The following is a 23,815-nucleotide window of genomic DNA, read 5'->3' as shown; positions in this document are numbered from 1 at the left end:
CAACCTGAAATCTTTCTATTTCTTATTTCTAATTGAATTTGTACTTCCATGTACACCCCTTTCTGTGTTTTGTCCTAATGCCGTTTTGTGAGGACCTTGATTAGGAGACAAGAGGGTGTTTACGCTATAATTATTGTAATGTATATGTAATGCAAAATAGTAATAATAACACTTTTCTCTCTCTCAGTGATTCAGTACACCACAGAGAATAAGGAAACATGTGCGAGGTATGTGAAGACTTGGTAGCATCATGTTGTTGGGATAAGCTCTATCCTTTGTGATTCTACATTTTAAGGCATTAAACGAGTTTTGCTTTCGCTCCAGATTCCAACAGCAGTGCTCCCAGAATGCATTTTGCTCAGACTACGCCACAGGCTTCTGCTGTCACTGCCGCCCTGGCTTCTATGGAAACGGTCGCCACTGTCTACCCGAAGGTGCGAGCCCTCCCATGAACCCGAGTTCTTATGTAGTGTTACTGAATATCAAATATTGGAGTTTTCCGCTGTAATAACCCTTCTTCTCCAGGGGCTCCTCAGCGTGTTAGTGGTAAGGTGAGCGGATCAGTGACCGTGGGTTCCACTCCAGTGGACATAAACAACATCGATCTTCACGCCTACATCGTGGTGGGAGACGGCAGAGCGTACACGGCCATCAGTGAGGTACGACTCAAACTCAAACATTTCAAAGTGGAACTTATTTATTCCACTCTTCTTATCCACATTTAAATCCCTTTCCACTTTGTAATCTTTGTGCTGATTGGTCAGGTACCCGAGCCAGTGGGGTGGGCTCTGATGCCGCTTGCACCAATAGGAGAGCTGTTTGGATGGCTATTCGCTCTGGAGCTGCCCAAAAGCCAAGCAGGGTTCAAAATCACAGGTAAGTGTGTGTGTGTGTGTGTGTGTGTGTGTGTGTGTGTGTGTGTGTGTGTGTGTGTGTGTGTGTGTGTGTGTGTGTGTGTGTGTGTGTGTGTAGGAGGGGGAGTGTGTGTACGTGTTTGTTTGCACTTCTGTAGCGGGTTGAGGAAACTCCTCTACGATGAGTGTGTGTGTGTGTGTGTGTTTTTGGTCTCCCAGCCAGCTGTGTTTTCTCCAGAGATGTGATGTGATATCAGGCTTCCACCTCCCCTCTCTAATAGGGAGCAGCTGTGTGTGTCTGTGTTTGTGTGTGTGCATGTGCATGCGTGTGTGTTTTATACAGATGTCGCCATTGCAGACATTCCACTGTTTCTGATATGCAACTGCTGAACTGCTGGAGTGTCTGCAGTACTGTTTGATGAACATAATCTAAATATAGTGAATCAGAAAATGAGTGAACGGTTTCTCTCCAGGTGCGGAGTTCACTCGTCGCGCAGAGGTGATCTTCTATCCCGGCAACCAGCGCCTGTCGATCATCCAGACGGGACGCGGCCTTGATGACCACAACCACCTCACCGTGGATACCGTGCTCAGCGGCAACGTGCCCTTCCTGCCCCCTGGATCTGAAGTAACCATGGATCCCTTCAAGGAGACCTACCAGTACTACCCATCTGGTAACCGTAACAGCCACAAGAGACACATTGTGTGTAACATTTGAGGCCTTCGTCTTCCTCTAACTTTTAACTTTCTCTTTCTCCAGTCGTCACCTCCACCTCTGTGAGGGAGTTTTCTGTCGTTTCGGCGGAAAAGGGCTCCGAGTCCTTCTCCTTCCAGCTGAAGCAAAACATCACCTACCGCGACTGTCGCCACGACAACCGCGCCGCCGTCCCGGAGACGCTGCAGATCACCATGGAGAGGGTGTTTGTGATGTACGTCAAAGACGAGAGGATCCTGAGATACGCCATCACCAACAAGATCAGCCCGGTCGGAGGTGAGTCACACTGATAGAATCGGAGGATGAAACCCTGAAACCCTCTTTATTTGTCACATGCATGCACACAGCAGAGCACACACAGTGAAATTAGTCCTCTGCATTTAACCCATCCTAGTACTAGGAGCAGTGGGCAGCTATCGTGCAGCGCCCGGGGAGCAATGGGGAGGGGGGATTGGAGGTGTCCGGTGCCTTGCTCAAGGGCACCACAGCAGGGCCTAGGAGGTGTACTGGGACCTCTCCAAGTAGCAGTCCACTTTCCATATTTTTCAAGTCTGTTCGGGGACTTGAACCGGCGACCCTACGATTCCCAGTCCAAGCCCCTACTTACTGAGCCACTGCTGGACTTTTTTTTTTTTTTTTTTTTTTTTAATAGATAGAATCGGAGGATGAAACCTGAGATTGAAGGACACGTCCCTGCTGAGCACTTTGACCCAAAAACATGGGAAAATAGGGTCAAGGTTAAAAAAATACAGACGTGACCTCTTATGCATTATCTTGAAATCATTTAAAGGTCTCGGAGGCTTTCCACTCTCAGGATTTTACAACTATGATGAGAGAAAGAGGAGTAAACCTGGATTAGTTCCCACATTTCATCATGCTGAATCCATTCCAGAACATCCCTGTCAATCTGTAAGTGGCCGAGCACACTGGAGGCGTTGCAAACATGAGGTTTTCTCTATTCCGGGACCGCAACTAGACACCAGACCACCTTGTAATTGTTGCAGCGCTGCCACAGAAACCTCAGCCAAACCACGGTGCAGAGTTGTCCAGAGCTTGTGCTTTAAATACACATACTGCGAGCTGAGGATAATTTACTTTGAAACCCTAGAAAACAATGTCCAAATGTCTGCATTACCTCAGCTGTCTCTGGGCTCATTGTCTACTAAAGGCTGCAGACCCGCTGCACCCCTCTGAGGGTGATTGTAACCACAGTTTGCGTCACAGCTGACTGTGTGTGTATATTTTACGAGTTAGGACTCTTGGCACCGTCTTACAGAGTGATATGGAGCAATTTGCAGATTTGAAGCATTTTAGCAACAGTAAATCCAACACTTTGGCCAACATCGTCCACTTTCTTATGGCAAGCTCCCAGCTTTCTTTCTATAAGGTGTATTTAGATGCATTTTTCTCCAGATACCAGCAGGAAATCTGAGCCTGTGTAGAAATACATGAGCATTGGTCGTGTTCTTGCTCTGTGGACACACAAACCCACTCTGCCTGATGAAAACCAGATAGAGACAAGAGACCTGAAATGATGGAGCGGAAAAGAGCGAGATAGTGTTTTTTTTTCCCCCCAGATCTTGAACCCAGACCAAGTTTCTGTCATTTAGACGTCAACACGTTGATTAAAAAGGTTATGATGACACATCTCACACATGACATGCACACACACTGATACACCCGGAGCACAGCTGGAAGAGCTTTCGGGGATCAGGAGTTTCTGTAAACATGGGTTAAGTGGTGTGTGTGTGTGTGTACACGTTCAAGGGTCTTACACATTCTGGGAAATAATATCCCAGCCAATGACAGATTTTCTGGTGGGGGGGTTGCCGGGCAGAATAGCTGCCCACTGATGTCATGAGAATCAGAGATTGCTGAAGAACTAAAGACACTGAGCAGACCGACAGAGAGGGAGCTCATTTACCTGATTTCTGTCTCTGTCAACAGCTTCATGAACTGCTGTCATGGAGTATAAATCTGTGTTTTTATATCTCTGAACGGTTTCAAGTGAAGCTTTTGGGGACAGCTTTGGAGTTGTATACGCTACAGCAAATGGAAACACTGTTTTGGGCTTTTTAAGATGTTCCAAGACTAGTGGAGATGGGATAAAAAAGAAACAAAGTATTACACTTGTTTCTGCATATTCCAGATCTGGCCCATTTTGGCTGTTAGCGTCTTACAAAATTGAGTTTTTATTTCAGGAATATTTGCAGCAACGCCTAAAAAGAATGTAATGGGGCTCATTTTGATTAGAAAAAATAACAAAAACAGCGGTGGGTGAGTTATCGGTGTATTCCTAAAAAACGCGCTCAGATTGAAGCTGCAGAGGCGGTCCAGGCATCTGAGGGCAACTCATATGCTGCCATCATCCCTTCAAACAACACTCTCTGAAACCCCAGGTCAGTTGAACGTGTGAGTAAAAGTCAGTGATGAGGGATGGGTAATGCGGTTCAGTGGATTAACAGAGCAGCCAGCGCACCTCGGTCGGCCTCATAACGCTATAACTAGTGCGGTGTGTGTGTGGAGGAGTTTTGTAAAAGGCAACAGGTGGGAAACTGTACTGGTCGCTTTGATGGTGTGTAGCGATGTGTGTTATGTGTGTGTGTGTGTGTGTGTGTGTGTGTGTGTGTGTTCTCCACCCCTCTCTCTCCCGCTCGCCTTCTCTGCCTGCCTCTCTCTCTAATTATCCCTCAGTCTTTTCTCCCATCCATGTGTATCTCACCCTCTCATCTCCCCTTCTTCCCGGCCACATTCAGGACTTTGAAGAGTCCCCCCCCACTCGCTCTGTCTTTGATAATGAGCCAAAATTGGCCTCTGGCCTGAGGAGATGGAATCAAGCTGTGCCTAATGGCTGTGTCTGTGATTTTGTTTAGGTGTAAGTGTGTGTGTTGTTGTTTATAGTGGTGGATTGTAAAGAAAAAGTCCATCATAAAACACATTATTAAAAACACATATTAGTCGTGAGAGGTTTTTCAATTTTTATTTTTGTGGATAACTGAAATTAAATAGATATGGAATAAGTGGGAAAAGGTTTAGAGAGTGGAGCAGCATGGTCTCTAGTGAAAACCAAATTACTGTAGTGTATTTTGTAGACATATTTAGACCATCTGAAAACAAAGTCATCCATCAGAAGTGCTGTATTTCTTTTTATTAAAAACCTAATGTGACACAAGAAGATCCCTCTAGTTAAAAACACAATATCTCTGACGTTTTGAAAGCATCATTTCAATCATTTGTCCCAAAGCAAGCCAGAACACTTTTCCAGTAATTGCTTTTAAACTACACTACTAATTATCTTTAGGTTAATTAGATAGAGCTGGAAGAGAAAGGGTTCCCACCGTGCCACCCACCCTTTATGTGTCAGGGACATTCTGAGGACTTCACTTAATTCTGGGAATATGTATTAGGGTTATGGTTTCTCCACTCTGCTGTTTGTCTTCCTCCAGACATCCGGCTGAGGGTTGCTCTTTAAGTTTTGTGCCTTGGTATGAGGAAACCCCGAACGCACATCCACTCGCTTATCCCCCGGTCTGTGTGTCTCTCTCCTGTGTGTGTGTGTGTCTAACATTATCCATATGGTGAATATTGAGACCATGGAGGGAGTCACTTCCTAAGAGGAAACCGTCCTTTGGGAATCTGCGTGGAGTGATTTTACATGTGTGTCTGGTTAGGCTGTCCTGGAATCAACGCTGCAATCATTGGGAGTTTAACTGTCGAATAATCTAATGAATCTCAATTCAGGACATTTGGTTAGGTTGGTTTTGCCTAAATTGCGACAGTTTGTCTTTTTTTGGGCTATTTTTCTCTTTACTTGGTTGTTTTTACATAAAAGCAGTGCTAACGGTTTCACTATCAGCATGCTCTACAAGGTGTCTCTAAAAACATTTTACTACAGTTTAACACAAACACAGCTGCTCCTTCTGTTCTTTTATTAAGTGTTTTTACATTATTGTTAAACTATGTTGGACCAAATGAAGTGATCTCTGGACTATAAAGGATGGAAAACCATGCCATGTGCTGTATAGACGAGCACCAAGGTGTATGATTACCCATAAAACCTTTAGACTCCATCCTGAGCTACTGTAGATTCTTCCCATCCAGGCAGCACGTGTTCAGAACAACACATGTGAGACATTGATGTATGATAAAAAAAAATCTGTCTCTGCTCCTCTGTGTAGTGGAGCCAGCGGGGCCGGACCAGGTGAACCCCTGCTACTCTGGGAGCCATGACTGCGACACCACGGCCCAGTGCCTCCCACAGGGGGGCCAGGACTTCCAGTGCAAGTGCGCTACCGGTTACAGAGGGGACGGACGCAACTGCTACGGTACCTGTCACCACTTCATATGGACATGCATATACACACACAATGCCGGTTAAAGAGTCTGGAACATTGCAAGTGCTTTTATAACAATAACACATGCAGACAAAGTTGAAGGCAGCGTGTCTGGGATTCCTCAACATCTGTCCAAAAAGCATAAAGAGATCAAGTTCAGATCTCCTCTCCTCTCTTCTCCTCTCCTCTCCTCTCCTCTCCTCTCCTCTCCTCTCCTCTCCTCTCCTCTCCTCTCCTCTCCTCTCCTCTCCTCTCCTCTCCTCTCCTCTCCTCTCCTCTCCTCTCCTCTCCTCTCCTCTCCTCTCCTCTCCTCTCCTCTCCTCTCCTCTCCTCGTGTGGTTTTGCCCTGTGTATTGCACAACACATTTCAGAAAGTAGCCAAGAATCCAGGTGTGGGTTAACAAACATGCAGGCCCTCACTGTATAAGAGCACCAGCAATGAGTCCTTATTTACAGCTCTTGCACTCACACACGTTCAGCATGTGGTGGGAAACACTGTTTCACTGCCTCTCTCTCTCTATCTCTCTCTCTCTCTCTCTCTCTCTCTCTCTCTATCTCTGCAGACATAGATGAGTGTTCTGAGGGCCTGAACTCATGTGGGGCTCATGCTCAGTGCATGAACCTGGCCGGGAGCCACCGCTGTCAGTGCCAGAGCGGCTACGAGTTCGGCTTCGACGGGCGTACCTGTGTCGGTGAGTGCAAATGAAAGCAAATCTGTGTTTTGGGGTGTTTAAGATACAATTGACCTAACTGTGTTTACACATGAGATGGGTTTGGGTTCTGAGCTCTTCCTGGAAACTATTTTGTTAGCCCTTAACAAAACTTTAATATTTCCATTCCACTTTGTGGGTCTGGTTTCGCCAGTAGCTTATTGTGACTAATGTGAGAACAGGTTAGCTTATTCCAGATGTTGTTACACTGACAGTGCAGATCTAATTTGATTGACTCTTCTTCGCTTTATTTACCAATATCCACACAGCACATTTGAACACGTTAGGGTGGATAGGTGGAAACGTTTTAAGCTCAGAGGACCAGTAATGCAATTAGGATTCGTCCTTGGGGCAACATGAATGTCTGTGCCAGATTTCACGGCAATCCATCCAAAGCAGAGACATTTCACTAGAAAACAAAAATGTCAACCTCTTAGCGGCGCTGGAGGAAAACCGCAGGAGATCACTAAAATCAGGAGGATTTATCCTCTGCAGTCTGTACCACATTACATGGCAATCCATCCAAGAGTTGTTATATTTCAGCATGGAAGAAAGTGCCTTGCAGCGATGGTGAATAAAAATGAACCAAACAAAGATGTTATCTAGCCTGATATTTTAATGTTATCGCAGGTGGTTTAATAATTCCCACTGAGACGACTGTTCCGTACTTAAAAGCAGGATCATGTGATCTTATCCCACCATGTGTTTTTGGGTCTGTTGACGTTCTTTCAACACCTTTTAAAAAAAAATGTCAATGAATAACAAGCCCATTGCAGTGGTTTGCCTTTGAGGTAAGCCACATCACACTGTATCATTTATCTGGAACCAGACCAACACAGATATCAACTCCAAGCCCATTCTGCTTTCTGCTGAACAAGCAGTGCGCTCCGTTAGTGTGATAAATGTGATGCTCTGCACGTGCAAAAGAATGAACACTCTATAAACAAATCCTTTATCCAATTGGGAGCAATGTCCCATGTTTTTGGAGCATGTAGCGTTGCATGTTCCAGAGTGAGCTGTATACTTGGAGAGATCAACATTTCTTCCACAACAGTAACGAACAGCTGCAACAGCTAGGAGACACAGCGAGAGGGGAGGAAGGGTGACAAATGCTCCAACAAGGGTGGGAATGGGAGGACTAATGTGAGAAGGAGAGGGTGAGATTAGACACGAGGAAGGGGGTCAGAGAGAAAGACCAATGGAGCAACAACACAATGTGTGTTTTGCGTTGGAATGTGTGGAGGAGAGAGGTGTGTGTCCTCCTTTCACCCATCAGTGTGAACTTTTGATGAACTTCTTCAAACCCTCCCTACCTCCCTGCTTGACAGAGACTTTACACAGGGCGGTGCAATCATCACAAACCAAAAACTGATAAGAGTCCTTACAGCCAGCCTGCCAGATGTGTATCAGTTGGGATTTGTGGACGTAGTAGAATTAGAATTTATGACAAAATGTCCATTTGAGGATGTGTTTATACTCGGTTCTTTCTGCTCCTTGTTTCTTAGATATCGATGAATGCAGCTCCTCTCCCTGTCATGTCACTGCCAGATGTATCAATGGACTAGGTTCCTTCCAGTGTCAGTGCCAGCCCGGGCTTCATGGGGACGGTTTCCACTGTTCCCAGCAGGAAGGTCAGTGAAACTGCCACGTAGGGATGCACGATCATGAAAACAGTTTCAGTCTGACTGCTTTGATTGTTTATTGCATCCTTTATAGTCGATGCTCTGCTGTATTGAAATTGGAATTACATTTTTCTACAGGAGAGACAGGTCGCCCGAGGAGCCAGTGTGAGCAGCACAGAGACAGCCTGCAGAGCGGAGGAGAAGCAGGAAGACCCAGTCTGGGAGCCTTCATCCCTCAGTGCGACTCAGACGGACGCTACAGATCTCTGCAGGTGGGTGGGCATCACCTGATGACGTGCTAAAGTGCGTCGTTGAGTGTTGAATTAAGCAACGTGTTGATATTAAATCATTGAACAACTTGTTTCAGTGTCACGGCTCCACTGGACATTGTTGGTGTGTGGACAGCAGGGGACAGGAGAGAACAGGAACCAGGACTCTACCTGGTACAGCTCCCTATGAATGTGACAGACCAGGTGAGACACACAGAAACACAGTCGCTGCCTATTAAAGCAAAACACTCTCTCATCTCTTAATATTCTGTTCATCTATATCCCTCCAGATGAGCCGGAGCGTCCTAAGACTCAGTGTCAGCACCACAGAGACAGTGTCCAGACCACCAGTCCAGAGGGATATCCCATAATTGGAGCCTATGTTCCTCAGTGTGACGATAATGGACAGTACACATCACTTCAGGTTTGTCACAAATGAAGTGTCATCTCCAACTGCAATAATGTTCATGTCATTTCCTACTTTTTATTGATGTTACTGCTGATTGTGTTTACCACAGTGCCATGGTTCCACTGGACATTGTTGGTGTGTGGACGTTAATGGTCAGGAGAGAGCCGGAACCAGGACCTCACCTGGCTCCTCACCCACAGACTGCGGCAGACCAGGTGAGAAACATGCCTTCCTCTTGTTCTACCAGCAGTTGTGAGTGTTCTCTGAGTTTGTTCTTTACAACAGTCTTATCTAATGGTTTTCTTTCTCCCAGATGAGCCGGAGCGTCCCAAGACTCACTGTGAGCACCATAGAGACAGTGTGCAGACCAGCAGTCCAGAGGGATACCCTGTAGTTGGAGCCTACGTACCTCAGTGTGACGATAACGGACAGTACACACCCTCACAGGTTAGACTTTATAATGTGTTTTATCCATGAAATATTATTTTGCATCAGTAATTTAACTGTTATTTTAAATACGTACACTCACAAAGGTTTCTGCTATTGTGATTGCAGTGTCACGGCTCTACTGGACATTGTTGGTGTGTGGATAATAGAGGGCAGGAGAGAGCAGGAACCAGGACTTCCCCTGGAGCACAACCTAAAGACTGTGACAGACCAGGTGAGACTCGTTGGAGTGATTGCGTTTCTGTCTGTTCACACACTGCCTTTTCCAGCCGTCTTACTTGTACCAGCTTGAAGTTCTGGTATCTGTTAAAGACTTCTTGTGGAAACTAAAAAGGACAATGCTTTTCCTTCTCAGATGAGCCGGAGCGTCCTAACACTCACTGTGAGCACCACAGAGACAGTGTGCAGACCACCAGTCCAGAGGGATACCCTGTAGTTGGAGCCTACGTACCTCAGTGTGACGATAGCGGACAGTACATATCACTGCAGGTCAGGATCGAATGAGCGATCAGCTTATTGACAGACTAACTGATATAAATCTGGCTGCTTGGAATGAACAAAACATGTTTTTTTCAGTGTCACGGCTCTACGGGACATTGCTGGTGTGTGGACAGCAGGGGACAGGAAAGAGCAGGAACCAGGACTTCACCTGGTGCACCGCCCACAGACTGTGCCAAACCAGGTGAGCAAGGACCATATACACAAACAGACAGACCTCTCCCTCTAATCAGCCTCCAACGAGAGCTTCAAAATGTTTTGGTATGTGCAGCAACAGAACCAGCGTCAGCAGGTGGATTCTGTCATGCCTCTCCAAGGTTTTCTCGCTAAACATTGACCTTTGAACCGCCTAATTCCTCAACTCAATGACAAGTCAAACAGACAGCACGTTTACGTGAGTGCTTGTCTAACCTTGTAAGTGGTGCACTATGGAGGTCATTGGGTCACAGCCTTGGAATGCCTGGAAAAACAGGTGATATCATTTCACAGAGTGTGTGTGTGTTGTGTGGTGGGAAGTTGAACGTAAAAGGCGGCGTAGTAAAATAGTAAGATGAAGCTAAGAAAACATGAAACGTACCTTTTGTGTTTACAGTAGATGTTGCAATCGTCAGACACTAATTGCCAATTTGTTATTTTTACCTGCTGAACGGATTTAATGACCTTCAGCCCTTTGACTGAGAAATAAACACTTCCCCTAACATCTCTTTGAAATCTGCTTTTGTGAAGTATATGAGCGGTGGTAAGTAGTAGCCTATGTGTGTGTTAATAAAACACACAATGATTAAAGACACAGGAAATGCATATCATCCTGCAACTGTTCATCTTTCTCTCTCCAGATGAGCCGGAGCATCCTAAGACTCACTGTGAGCACCACAGAGACAGTGTGCAGACCACCAGTCCAGAGGGATACCCTGTAGTTGGAGCTTACGTACCTCAGTGTGACGATAACGGACAGTACACATCCTCACAGGTGAGCGTCTGCTGACAGAGTTTAAGTCATACATTAATGCTCCTTTGAGTTATCTGATGAAAACAAAGCCCTATCTAACATCAGTCATTATTGTTATAGTGTCACGGTTCCTCTGGACATTGTTGGTGTGTGGACGAAAGGGGGCAGGAGAGAGCCGGAACCAGGACTCCAGCTGGTGCTCCACGTAGAGACTGTGACAGACCAGGTTAGTGGAAGGGTCTGTTCTCTTTGCGTCTCTTGGGCTCCAACACAACACACACTGAAGTAAAACTTGTTGGTTATTTCTCTGATGTATTGAATAACTATCACTGAATCTGAAATCCTCAGATGAAGCAGAGCGTCCTAAGACCTACTGTGAGCAGCACAGAGACAGTGTTCAAACACACAGCCCAGAGGGATACCCTCTTCTAGGAGTGTTTGTCCCTCAGTGTGACTTGAGCGGACAGTACATATCTCAGCAGGTAAGATCTGTTCCTGATGTAGAGACACACTGTCTCCTGTCTGGGCCCTGTTGTTGTGATAACCATTATCGTTGTTTTTCAGTGTCACGATTCTACTGGATACTGCTGGTGTGTGGACGGTAGGGGCCAGGAGAAAGAAGGGACCAGGACGTCACATGATGCACAACGTGTCGACTGTGACAGACCAGGTGAGACTCTTCATTCAAGCTGTAAGACGTGTTGCATACACACTTTTAAGATTGGGTCCTTTAACTGTATGAGAGGGTTGACCCTGTGATGGCTTGGCTTTGTGCACGGCTGATTTTGAAGCTTTAATTTTGGCCTTTTGGATATGGCCATATTGGTTATTGAAAGCCAGAAATGACCATATTTGGACGAGAGGCTGGAGAGTGTAACCAGCTGATGCTAGCCTAATGACTATTCCTTTACAGATGAACCGCAGCGTCCCAAGACTCACTGTGAGCACCACAGAGACAGTGTGCAGACCACCAGTCCAGAGGGATACCCTATAGTTGGAGCCTACGTACCTCAGTGTGACGATAACGGACAGTACACATCCCAGCAGGTAAACATTTTGGACATTTTGTGGAGTACTTTGTGGAGTTAATTGGAGTTGTGGACATACAACCTTAATGATCTTCCCCTGCTTCAGTGTCATGGCTCTACTGGACATTGTTGGTGTGTGGATAATAGGGGGCAGGAGAGAGCAGGAACCAGGACTTCTCCTGGAGCACAACCTAAAGACTGTGACAGACCAGGTGAGACTCTTCATTCTAGCTGCAAAGCACTTGTAGCATACATACTTTTAAGTATTGGCTCCTTTAACTGTATGGAAGCCTGTGAGGGCTCGGTTTGTTGACTGCTGTTTTGAGCTTTAATGTTGGCAGTAAGATGAAGCTGAAAAACATGAAAAAGTACCCTTTGTGTTTACAGTATAGGTTGCAATCGTCAGACAGTAATTGCCAATTAGTTGTTTTGACCTGCTGAATGGATTTAATGACCTTCAGCCCTTTGACTGTGAGATGTCTTACAGCTCAGTCTGACCAACCAGCAGTCAGTAGTAGCCTATACCTTAAGGACATTATTATTAAAACACAAAATGGTTAAAGACATGTTGTTATTCTTGCAGGGACAAACATCACTGATGTCTAACTGTTGTTATGTATTTGAATAACTTATATAGAAGAAAATGGATATCATCCTGCAGCTGTTCATCTTTCTCTCTCCAGATGAGCCGGAGCATCCTAAGACTCACTGTGAGCACCACAGAGACAGTGTGCAGACCACCAGTCCAGAGGGATACCCTGTAGTTGGAGCTTACGTACCTCAGTGTGACGATAACGGACAGTACACATCCTCACAGGTGAGCGTCTGCTGACAGAGTTTAAGTCATACATTAATGCTCCTTTGAGTTATCTGATGAAAACAAAGCCCTATCTAACATCAGTCATTATTGTTATAGTGTCACGGTTCCTCTGGACATTGTTGGTGTGTGGACGAAAGGGGGCAGGAGAGAGCCGGAACCAGGACTCCAGCTGATGCTCCACGTAGAGACTGTGACAGACCAGGTTAGTGGAAGGGTCTGTTCTCTTTGCGTCTCTTGGGCTCCAACACAACACACACTGAAGTAGAAGTTGTTGGTTATTTCTATGATGTATTGAATAACAGCTGATGCTAACCTAATGACTTTTCCTTTACAGATGAACCGCAGCGTCCCAAGACTCACTGTGAGCACCACAGAGACAGTGTGCAGACTACCAGTCCAGAGGGATTCCCTGTAGTTGGAGCCTACGTACCTCAGTGTGACGATAATGGACAGTACACATCCTCACAGGTAAACATTTCTGGACATTTTGTGGAGTTAATTGGAGTTGTGGACATATAACCTGAATGATCTTCCCCCTGCTTCAGTGTCACGGCTCTACCGGACATTGTTGGTGTGTGGATAATAGGGGACAGGAGAGAGCAGGAACCAGGACTTCACCTGGAGCACAACCTAAGGACTGTGACAGACCAGGTGAGACGGAGCTCATGTGAATTTTAGGTGATATCGTATAGACCTGCGACTCGAGATGATTAATTATTTGTGTGTAATTACTTCTGTAAACTTGTAAATGTTTTCCAGATGAACCAGAGCGTCCTAAGACTCACTGTGAGCACCAGAGAGAGAGAGCCCAGTCTAACATTCAAGAGGGATATCCTATAGTCGGAGCTCATGTGCCTCAGTGCGATGCTGGTGGACAGTACCGACGACTGCAGGTTGGCATCGACAACACACCTGCTTTGTTCTAGTTTTTTGCCTTTGTTTAATATAACATTTTACCTTAATGTTCTGTCTTTATTGTGTTAGTGCCATGCTTCCACTGGAAACTGTTGGTGTGTGGACAGTACGGGACAGGAGAGAGCAGGAACCAGGACTCCAGCTGGTACACAACCTAGAGACTGTGACAGACCTGGTGAGACTGTCATCACTGCTTATGACACTTTGAGTTACACATGTACTTCTGCATCCAGGCAAAGTACAATAATGTAATACATAAACATTTTCAGACAAGAAGAAAAACATCTCCAACAGACATTAAGGTGTTTGCTTTGCTACTAGAAAAGACACAGTGATTACAGTTGAGCTTTAGAACAAGAAGCAGCGTAAAACATGCATTTTTACTGAGTCATGCTCTCGTGGCAATTAGGAATGTAACTTGAAAAATAGCTGGATTATTTGCTCCCCCTCTCTCGCGGTGACCCTGTGGTCCTCTCTCGCTCACACTCTAATGTACACAGAGGCCTTTCTATAAATTCAGCTCTCGCTATAAATTCCATGTAGTTGCCGTCCAAACATCTGAAGTGGTCACTTGGTGGTAGGATGAGCTGCCAGCTGTTGCTAGACGACCAAACCAAAATAAGACAGGCTGTTTGACCAGCTGAGTTACAAAACAGTGTTACACCCACAGACACACACACACACACACACATGTGCTCAGCTTCTTTTTTTTAAGATTTATCTGAAGTCATTACTACTCCGTCTCATATTCAGTGGCACTCATTCCCACCTGGAAACTGCACAGCACGACCACAGGCCGCTGCACAGGGATTCCTCTGTAATAGTCCGTGATGAGGGAGGCATTTCCTGCTCACATTCATATCCTCCGGTCCAAATCAGGAGAGGAACCCAGAAACATGATTTGCATGAACGTAAACCCATAATTTCACAATTTCAGATGGATTCTTAAATGACATTTGTACCAAATTTAGACGTTTACGTGATGCAGGCATACACAGACATTCAACCCTCCAATGTGTGTGCCCACATAAGTGATGCAGCTCACTGCCAACACACTCAGTCAGCCCTAAGATTGAAATATCATTGACTTACTGGACAGTTCACATGCTGTTGATTTCAGGGAAGAACGTCAGAGACACATGAACCACGACTTCATGTGGTTAACAGTAAACTGAATTGAAACCAAGTGAATCATACGACTGGATTGCAAATCCTGCTGGAAAAACATCACTGTAATAGTTGAGTCAGTAATATTCTCTCTTAGCCTTTCTTCACTCTCACAATAAAGCTATGCTCTTCTCACTGTCCTTTCTCATATTAAACTCATCACCTTATGAAGCAACTGCAGTCTCACATTGGAAATGCACAGAGGGCCAGAGAGAGGCCAGCATAAACATTAGTGGAGGCTGTAAGTGGTTTCAGGTTTAGTTTTAAAGCTCTCCTATAAAGTGAGTTATTAAAGAGATTTTACAAGGTAAACAGTATTGACAAAAGCAAGATGTGTGTGTGTGTGTGTTCATGCCTCTTTAAACAGAGGGCCTCCCCACATCATTAATCAAGTACAGCACTTAAAAAAACAGCTTGAAAACAAACAGCAGAATGTGATCTCAATTGTAATTTTACAACAATGTAGAACTATATTTAACTTTAAAAACATTTAGATAATTGGGTCTGTTTGGTTGCATTCCCCCTCAGGCCCCGTGGCTCCGACCCAGCGCCTCGAGAGTGTGTGTGAGCGATGGAGGACCAGTCTGATCGAGCACTACGGCGGGAAACCAGAAGCACAACAATACGTGCCTCAGTGCGAGCTGGACGGTCAATTCAGGTACACATCACAGAGAGGAAACACAGATTAATGGTTTATTTTTATGACAAGTGACTAATAGAAGCAAATTGTCTCTCAGTCCAGTCCAGTGTTACGGAGAGACCACGTACTGCTGGTGTGTGGACCAGGACGGACGAGAGGTTCCTGGAACCCGATCACATGACGTTGTCAAACCTGCATGTAAGCATCTTTTCACCTGTCTGTTTACATGTGGACAAAATAACAGATTTTCCAACCAATTGTGGCTTCTTTTTTTTTAACCAATCCAATCTTGTCCCAGGCCTTCCATCAGTGGCCCCGCCCACCGTGCGCCCTCTGCCCCGCCCAGATGTGACGCCTCCGACCAACACTGACATCACACTGCTGTACGCTCAGGGACAGAAGATAGGAGCGCTGCCTCTCAACGGGACCAGACTGGATGGATCCCGCTCCAAAACACTACTGACTCTGCATGTAAGAGATGATTACCCATGTCTTATTCTACTTTACTTCTGGTATCTAGTTCTTAACGTAGATCATTATTTCCCATTTTGACAGCCTGAACCATACAAGATAAACATTGATTTGGCTGTATCCAATAATGCTTACTATTCTAATCTTCATGTGTGTGTGCCCAGGGTTCCATAGTTGTCGGCTTAGCCTACGACTGCAAAGACAACCAGGTCTATTGGACAGATTTGTCTGCAAGGACAATCAACAGAGCATCGATGGCGGCCGGTGCCGAGCCAGAGATCCTCATTAACGGGAGTAAGAACCCACACCTCCACTCCTTCATTTCTTTTATATCAGTTGCATGTTTGAAATGATTTTCTAAACCCTGTCTGCTCCGTGTAGATCTGGTCAGTCCCGAGGGTTTGGCTGTGGATGAAAAGCGCAGGTTGATGTTCTGGGTCGACTCCAACCCCGACATGATCGAGAGCGCCAACCTGGACGGCAGCGGGAGGCGGACGCTGTTTGACTCCGACCTGGTCAACCCTCGAGCCATCATAGTGGTCTCTTCCACCGGGTAAACACCAGCTTCTATTGTTCTCTTCTGGCAACTCACAAAAAACAAGCTATTCACCTGACAAAAGCTAAAGCCTTGGGACAGTTTACTCTGGATTTGCAAACATGTACAAATCTCTTCCCTGAGCAAGAAACAAACAAACACCCACACACACTCTTCACGTGGGACATCCTGGAGGTGCTCCACAAAGAGTGACACTGCACAGTACACACAGGGGTATCACATGAGCAGCGAAAGCACAGATGGTTTTCAGACCATTATCACAGCCATGACAAACTCATTAAAGTCCTCATGCTGTGTCTCGTTCATTAGTACAGTGCCCGTTATGTGTAAAGCTGTTTGGCAGAAAGTCTTGTGTAGTAACATGACTTCATCAGTGTGAGACGGACGCTCGCAGACACAAGGACGGGCGGAGTGTCCCTTTAAAACACGTTTGATCTTTCGTAGAAGTGTAGCACCAAGAAAACTCTACTGCAGGAATAACATCTGCTTTTAATCATTGCAACTAATCACATAATAATCAGGTGTGTGTGTATGTGTGTGTGTGTGTGTGTGTGTGTGTGTGTGTGTGTGTGTGAAATGATTAAACATCGAAGCAATAACCCTAATCATAAAACTTCAAATGTGTGTTTCACATTATTGGTTTGACAGTTTACAGTCTGACTGAAGGCCAAGTACATGTGTGAGTGTGTGTGTGTTAGTGTGTGTGTTTTCTGACAAAAAGCCAAGTCCTAAAGGTAATTACTGCTTCACACGGGTACACTTATGATTAAGCATGTGCTCTGTGATTTCAGCACATGTTACCCTTACACACACACACACACACACACTAAGGGAGACCTCACCACACACATTGAAGCAGACACAGAGAAAGTCCACGCTCACACACTTATAAAGCACGTACATGTGTGTAAAGCAGCAACATCTGCTCAGCCATGCGTTCAGATTAATAACGTACAGACTCATAAACACATGGTGTATGTGTGTGTATGTGAGTTGATTGCTCATGTGGTGTGTATTACCTGCAGTTCCCAGCGGACTGCTCACATGTACACCATCATCTACAAACGAAAAGCAGCGTGGCGTCATCAGCAGCCCACACACGCTCCGCCTGAAGCGCTCTTATCATCCTGCGGAGCGTGATTTTAAAGCTTTTGAAATAAAGATTCAATTTCACAGAAACATATCGGGAGAAAAAGGCAGGAACTGGTTTATTTGAGACTGGATATTGTGTTAGCCAGTGTGGTCCCTGTTTACTGATGCATGGAGATGAAACTGAACTGCAGGGGGGGCCAAAGGTTGCACGTTGCTCTGAGTAACCTGACCGTGACCTCATCAGCGTGAGACAGCTGTTCCCTAGAGCCCTTTGCCCTTGTACCTTTTATATACCGTGTGTGTGTGTGTGTGTGTGTGTGTGTGTGTGTGTGTGTGTGTGTGTGTGTGTGTGTGTGTGTGTGTGTGTGTGTGTGTGTGTGTGTGTGTGTGTGTGTGTGTGTGTGTGTGTGTGTGTGTGTGTGTGTGTGTGTGTGTGTGTGGTGTGCCTCTTGTCTCGTTATATTAGCCAGATTCCAGAGCTTGTTTAAAAAAAAAAAAATACAGAGCTACAAAAACATGTTTACCACTCAAAGCGGCCAGTGATGAATATTATAATCCCCCCCCCCCCCCCCGTATTCCTCTCTGCAGCACTCTGTATTGGACCGACTGGAACCGGGAGGCTCCCAAGATCGAGAGTGCGTCAGTGGACGGACAGAACCGCAAGGTGGTGGTGTCTGACGGCATCGGTTTGCCCAACGCTCTCACGTACGACTCCTCTTCTGCTCAGGTCTGCTGGGCCGATGCAGGTAAACACTGCCACCACACCTGTCTTCCTGTCCTCCTGTCCTCCTGTCCTCCTGTCCTCATCCATGTCTTAAGGATGCCACCTTATTCTAATAGCTACCCTTTAAAAGACATTAGCTTCTCTCTTGCATCTAAGAAGCCATCGATAACACAGTGATGATCCACTGTGCGCAGGTACGAAGCGGTTAGAGTGTGTGTCCCCCGATGGCTCCAACCGGAGAGTGGTCCACCCCAGCCTCAACTACCCGTTCAGCATGGTGTACTACAGGAACCACTTCTACTACACTGACTGGAGGAGGTAGCCATCTTCCTGTGTGTGTGTGTGTGTGTGTGTGTGTTTCTGACCAGTATGAAGCTCTGCTCACACTGTCTGTGTGTTCTGCTAGGGACGGCGTGATCGCAGTGAACAAAGACAGCAGTCAGATAACGGACGAGTTCCTGCCCGACCAGCGCTCTCACCTGTACGGCATCGCTATAGCAACCACCCACTGTCTCTCAGGTACCGTGAAATGCTATAACTCTGTCACTTACACACACACACACACACAGATGTGTAATTGTATATGATGACACTGCCACACCCACACAGACTGACTTGAAGGTGCAGCAGACAGTGAGCTCATTGGTTTGTGTGCAGTGATGTCACCACATCAGTCGACTCCCTCCAGATGTCACCTTAACCCTGAAGACACGTAGTTAACCCCCCACAGCTGCAGGACACACAGGAGATAGGGACTCCTTTAGATATATCTACAGGGGCTGCGTGAGGTGCACAACACACACTCGCTGTAGTAGTTAGGAAGCCTATAGACATATAAATGTGAGGGAGGGGCTGTCAATTTGTATCATATTGAACAAAGTATTTGAACTTTCTTTTCTGTATCAGACAGATAAAGACATGTCTGGAGGGGACCTTTAAATGTTTCACGTGAAATCAGAAGCAGAATCCTTGTTTATCCAGGGGGTTATTAGATTTCTAAATGTACAAAAAGGGCATGAATGATCCACATGGGATCAGAATGGATAAGGTCAATAATGGCCGGCCTGAAGACACAGTTTGTGTTTCATCACCCTGCTCAAAGATAACAGTGATCCCACAGCTGGCTCGGCCCGTCCTGCAGCGTGTGTGGTGACTTCAACTCCACCCAGGAACAGTGATTACACAGCTGCCTGCGACCCTCCGCCTTTACTCCACGTGTGTCATGTTTGATGTGTTGATGTCTGCAGATGGCTCCGAGTCATTTCAAAGCCTGGCGTTAAACACCTTTAAAGTACAAAGTCGCCCTCTAAACACAGGATAATCCCTAAAGTAGCACCCTGGCAGATGTCGTCGTCAGAGCTGCACACATCTGCAGAGAGCGTCAAATCTGCTCACGATAGAGAAGATGCACACAGTCCAGTTTGTGCGTCTAAACATGGCAGAATGAAGGCTGTGTGTTGCTGCGAATGTCCTCTCACACACTCTAAAGCCTCAGACTACAGAACAGCCGCTCGCTCTTCAAAGCACGGAGCGTGGTGTAATTGTGGCCATGATGACGGCTCTTGAACACTTGTTACAGGTTTGGGAGCTGCTTGTAAGAGGCTTAAAAGCTGTTATTGTTGAACACATGAACACACATGCTCTTTACGGAGATAATTCAGTCACCACAGGCCGTAAAGTGCAGCTCTTTGTTCAACACGGAGGCTCTGTTTGTTCTGTCATTAGGACACGGCAGCACTTAGGCTCTCATCCTGTCCCATTTGGATTCACACAGGAAGAGAATCCTTTTACTCTTCATTTCCACAAGCTTAAGGAAAAAGGAGGTGTGTAATTCCAGCAGAATGTAGTTCACGTGTCAGTTTTTCCCCCTTAATGTTTGATCTGTGTGATGCAGGGAGCCACTAACGACAGAGCGGCAGCTGCAGGGTCCTCTGGTGCTAAAGTTCGGGGCCCGCTCCCGATCAGAGGGTAGGACCACCTGAAGAAGTGTCTCTAGTGTTCCTCCGAAGAAAAAGGGATGGTGGCTGCCAGATAGACGGTCAGCAAATTAACATCCCCTCCACTCCCCCTGACCCCGAGCCCATTATCTCACCTTAAAGATATAACCCCCAAATAAATGTTTTGTAAATTTGTTTTATACCTCATTTTTAGTTTGTCTTTTTTACTGTATGTTTGTACGCCAGCTGTGTTTCTTTCCATTAAAGCTACAGAACAATGAAATCAGATGTTGAAATGTAAGAGAGAAGGTTTTCTGCTCCGATGAAACGTTGATACCACTCTCCTTTTCAAGTTCCCTTACCTTTGAGTGACTGAAAAGTGTTTTTGTAATCAGATTACTGTAGTCAGATTGTAATGTTTCCCTCAGATCACAGCAGTCCTCATCTTTCTGCACGAATCATCTGTATTTCACACACCATGAAAAGACATTACATTCTTTTTTTGCCAAATATTTTTACTACTACTACTTTTTAAATCTTTATCTTTTTATAAGATGTGATATTTATAACAATAAAATGTGATTTGGTACTTGACAGCTTTATCTTTTCGGTTATTGTGTGTCTTATTTCCAGCCCTGATGCTTCTTTAAATATGAAAAACCAATCAAGGAGCACAGAAGCCAACCTCTTCAGCTGCATTTATATATTTTCCCCACACAGCAACAACGTAAAGAACCTCTGGAAACAAAAGATACAAACATAGCTGTCTGAATATTTGATCAGGGAAACACTGCGGCAACCAGGAGATAATCGTACCGTTCGACCCCAGTAGGTAGAAATGAACATATTAACAGAGATCAGGTAAACGTTTGTAACGTGTAGTGTAAACTCATCCATGCTGCAGTACAAAAATGAAAGACAGCATGTAAAAATGTGGCATTTACTCTATATCTGACAAAAAACTCCCAACAAAGGCTTTCCACTCAAAATCAAATTAAAACTCCCGTGGTTCAGTCCCTCCCTTCTTCCTCCAGCGTCCCTCTTCCCCCTCCCTCTCATCTGCCGACCTTGCCCAGCCGGTGGTCTGTCTTTGGGTCGGCGATGATGGCCTGAACAGCGACGATGGCCTCGTTGATCTTCGTCTGTAGCTCCCTCAGCTCCTCGATGTGCAGCAGGCGCAGGATCTGAGCCGCTTCGTTCAGAACGGCATCTGAGAGAAAAAGCATTTTAAATGAAATAATCGGGATCGTGTATTTCCTCTTATTTTCAAATCTTTCTTAAAGCAGCGCTCACCTCCAGTGTCAAAACCTAAGACATGCTTGTCCAAAGCTACAGGAATACCCTGGGAAACAGAAACACATCCAGGATGTCACAGATATTTTATGGATCTTAGGGTTTTAATATAAGATCTAGTGAAAGAGGAATCTTTACATTTGATAATGAATATTACCATACCTCTCTATTATCGCTGGCTTTAGTGATGGCTTCTGGGGAAAGTCTCTCCTGGATCAGAATACGAATAGCCTGGCAGGAGAACATGAAAACTGGTAAGTATAACAAGTATTCGTAAGTCATGAAGATACAGCAGAGAGAACGTATCTAACCTTGAGCATCACCAGGTAGTCGTCATGTCGCTGTATCTTCAGGATGTTAGCCAGAGCTGTCACTCCTGCTTTGAAATCTGGTGAATTACCTGAAGAACACAAACAAATGTCGTCTTTCACTCAGCATCAAAGACTTCATGAAGAATAGAGAAGGAATGTGTGAAAGCGAAGTACAAGGACGGGCAGAGAAGTGTTTCTACTTACCGTCAAGGTTGAGGAGGTGGTCCACTGCTTTGTCGCTGTTGCTGGAGGCTGCCAGCGGCTTACAGTTCTTATACTTGTCCACTGAGGAGAGAATAAAGACAGGGTGAGAATCAAATTTCAGCCATTGTGATTTAGAAAAAAGATACTGAAAGTCCTCATGTATAACTTTCTCAAATGTTTTGATACATATCATTCATTTTAGAGATTTGGTTATTATTTTTGCGATAGTAAGACAATTTTAAGGTATTAAGTAATTATTTCTAGACTCCAAGTCATTAATTTGCAACACCAGGTCATTATATTAAGCTCTCTGTCAAATAATAGCTTCACTGTGACTGATGAGCTGGCATTAGTACAACACACTATTCCTTTTATAATGTCTCCACCTGCTGGTCACCATCAGTATTACATAGAAGAAGTAACGACGCAACAGTGTGAAGGTTAAAAAAGGTTGCCAGATTCACACACATACTGCCCTCTCTTACCATTGTCTCCATATTCGTATCTTACAGCCAGGCCCAGTAACCAGTCCACTGACTCCGGCCTCTGCTCACCTCCAAACGGACAGTTCAGGTCCTGCAGGTACTGCACACAGGAAATGGCTCCCATTCATGATACAACACACAACAGCTCAACAAGACAGGTGATTTCTACATGTCAAAGTGTCTCACCTGGTGGTATGCGTTGGGCCAGTCTGAGCTCGGGATGTTCCTCAGGTTTCCTCTCTCCTCGATCTTATAATGGCGAATCTTCTGGTCCTCCAGCCACACGATGCAGTTTCTATACTGAGTCTCATCTGAGCAGAGGAGAGACAGTTTGCACTAATGGCTTCATGGCAGTGGCTCGAGCAATATCACAGTGATAGAGGCGATCAATCTCTGCAGAGCATCACATTTACGTCTGGGTAAGCTAGCATGTTACTTGACATATTTGCATTGGTTAATTGATATTTAAAACCAGAAAATTACCCCAAATGTTAGCGTCCAAAGTGCTAATTTTCATATTGTACGACAGTAAACACTTGTCAATAAAAAAGTGGCCCCAACGGAATACAATCAGCAGGTAGAGCCGAATAAAAGTGTGAAGTGTGTAGAAGTTTTACACTGTGTCCTAATAGTCCTACAGGTATCTTAGGCAAAAAGTACCATTAAATAACACTTTTATAAATAGAGTCTGGCATGTCTTCTTCATAGACAGGACCTCTCTTCATACACGTTAGCCAGCTCCACGTTTAACCCACTGACCCACATTTAACAGCTCCTTGAGGTTAGTCTCACCTTTGCAGTCAAATCCACTGGGGTTGTGGTAGTCTAACGCTGTCAGTTTTCTCCGAAACATTTCAATGTATGTTTTTCTGTGTAAAGAGCTGCTTTCTTTAGCTGATAGTTGATTAGCTTAGCTTTTTCCTCTGCTAGTTGTCAGTGTCTTGCAATACGCGTGCGCAGCCGGACATGAGACTTCCGGTTCTAACTATCAAAATAAGAGCCGCCTTACTTTCTATCTGCACTATGACCCGAGAGCTATATTATATATTATATTATAGTACAGCAATGCTAAGAGAATCATTGTTCATTATTTCTCTTTAAAGAGCAGATTTATTTTTGTATAATTTCCTAGATTTAACATTCAGGTAGTTTTGAGTAGCATTTTACTTATGTTGTAAATTGATCCTAATTGATTGTGGTGATGAAACTTAAACATCTGAGGTGTTACCAAGAATTCTTACTCCACATATGTTTAGTTGGTATATATACTGCCTTAAATATTATTAAATGGTTATTATTTCACAATACTAGTGCAGTTTAATTAACAACTTTAAATGTACATTCCTTATAGCATCCCTCAGCATG

The 23,815-nt window shown here is 45.1% G+C and overlaps 2 protein-coding genes across 4 annotated transcripts in view; one reads left to right on the top strand and one right to left on the bottom strand.

The window, feature by feature from the left end:
- Positions 1-20,751, top strand: part of nid2a (nidogen 2a (osteonidogen)) — a 70,063-nt gene extending 49,312 nt beyond the window's left edge. For all 3 annotated transcript variants that reach the window (XM_063877578.1, XM_063877579.1, XM_063877580.1), the window contains 38 exons: positions 188-227; positions 325-434; positions 526-659; positions 765-876; positions 1,328-1,528; positions 1,615-1,845; positions 5,748-5,894; positions 6,467-6,595; positions 8,119-8,244; positions 8,374-8,507; positions 8,603-8,708; positions 8,795-8,928; positions 9,023-9,128; positions 9,227-9,360; positions 9,469-9,574; positions 9,716-9,849; positions 9,937-10,042; positions 10,695-10,828; positions 10,928-11,033; positions 11,156-11,289; positions 11,372-11,477; positions 11,721-11,854; positions 11,942-12,047; positions 12,519-12,652; positions 12,752-12,857; positions 12,990-13,123; positions 13,201-13,306; positions 13,415-13,548; positions 13,640-13,745; positions 15,266-15,395; positions 15,475-15,575; positions 15,676-15,848; positions 16,013-16,142; positions 16,230-16,401; positions 18,085-18,242; positions 18,415-18,538; positions 18,627-18,739; positions 20,115-20,751. In XM_063877578.1, the coding sequence (XP_063733648.1) occupies positions 188-227; positions 325-434; positions 526-659; positions 765-876; positions 1,328-1,528; positions 1,615-1,845; positions 5,748-5,894; positions 6,467-6,595; positions 8,119-8,244; positions 8,374-8,507; positions 8,603-8,708; positions 8,795-8,928; positions 9,023-9,128; positions 9,227-9,360; positions 9,469-9,574; positions 9,716-9,849; positions 9,937-10,042; positions 10,695-10,828; positions 10,928-11,033; positions 11,156-11,289; positions 11,372-11,477; positions 11,721-11,854; positions 11,942-12,047; positions 12,519-12,652; positions 12,752-12,857; positions 12,990-13,123; positions 13,201-13,306; positions 13,415-13,548; positions 13,640-13,745; positions 15,266-15,395; positions 15,475-15,575; positions 15,676-15,848; positions 16,013-16,142; positions 16,230-16,401; positions 18,085-18,242; positions 18,415-18,538; positions 18,627-18,739; positions 20,115-20,125 (4,742 nt within the window). In that variant the 3' untranslated portion in view covers positions 20,126-20,751. The remainder of the gene's footprint in view (positions 1-187; positions 228-324; positions 435-525; positions 660-764; positions 877-1,327; positions 1,529-1,614; positions 1,846-5,747; positions 5,895-6,466; positions 6,596-8,118; positions 8,245-8,373; positions 8,508-8,602; positions 8,709-8,794; positions 8,929-9,022; positions 9,129-9,226; positions 9,361-9,468; positions 9,575-9,715; positions 9,850-9,936; positions 10,043-10,694; positions 10,829-10,927; positions 11,034-11,155; positions 11,290-11,371; positions 11,478-11,720; positions 11,855-11,941; positions 12,048-12,518; positions 12,653-12,751; positions 12,858-12,989; positions 13,124-13,200; positions 13,307-13,414; positions 13,549-13,639; positions 13,746-15,265; positions 15,396-15,474; positions 15,576-15,675; positions 15,849-16,012; positions 16,143-16,229; positions 16,402-18,084; positions 18,243-18,414; positions 18,539-18,626; positions 18,740-20,114) is intronic.
- Positions 20,752-20,843: 92 nt separating this feature from the next.
- Positions 20,844-23,439, bottom strand: rtraf (RNA transcription, translation and transport factor). The gene is made up of 8 exons (XM_063877588.1): positions 23,243-23,439; positions 22,637-22,761; positions 22,451-22,550; positions 21,966-22,046; positions 21,762-21,850; positions 21,613-21,681; positions 21,451-21,499; positions 20,844-21,367 (listed from the first exon to the last, which is right to left on the bottom strand). The coding sequence occupies exons 1-8, from the start codon at positions 23,301-23,303 to the stop codon at positions 21,213-21,215; spliced, it is 729 nt and encodes a 242-aa protein (XP_063733658.1). The 5' UTR covers positions 23,304-23,439; the 3' UTR covers positions 20,844-21,212.
- Positions 23,440-23,815: the final 376 nt, after the last annotated feature.

The sequence above is a fragment of the Eleginops maclovinus genome, chromosome 24 (genome assembly GCF_036324505.1).
Source record: "Eleginops maclovinus isolate JMC-PN-2008 ecotype Puerto Natales chromosome 24, JC_Emac_rtc_rv5, whole genome shotgun sequence".
NCBI lineage: Eukaryota > Metazoa > Chordata > Actinopteri > Perciformes > Eleginopidae > Eleginops > Eleginops maclovinus.
This window is presented reverse-complemented; position numbering and strand designations above follow the sequence as displayed.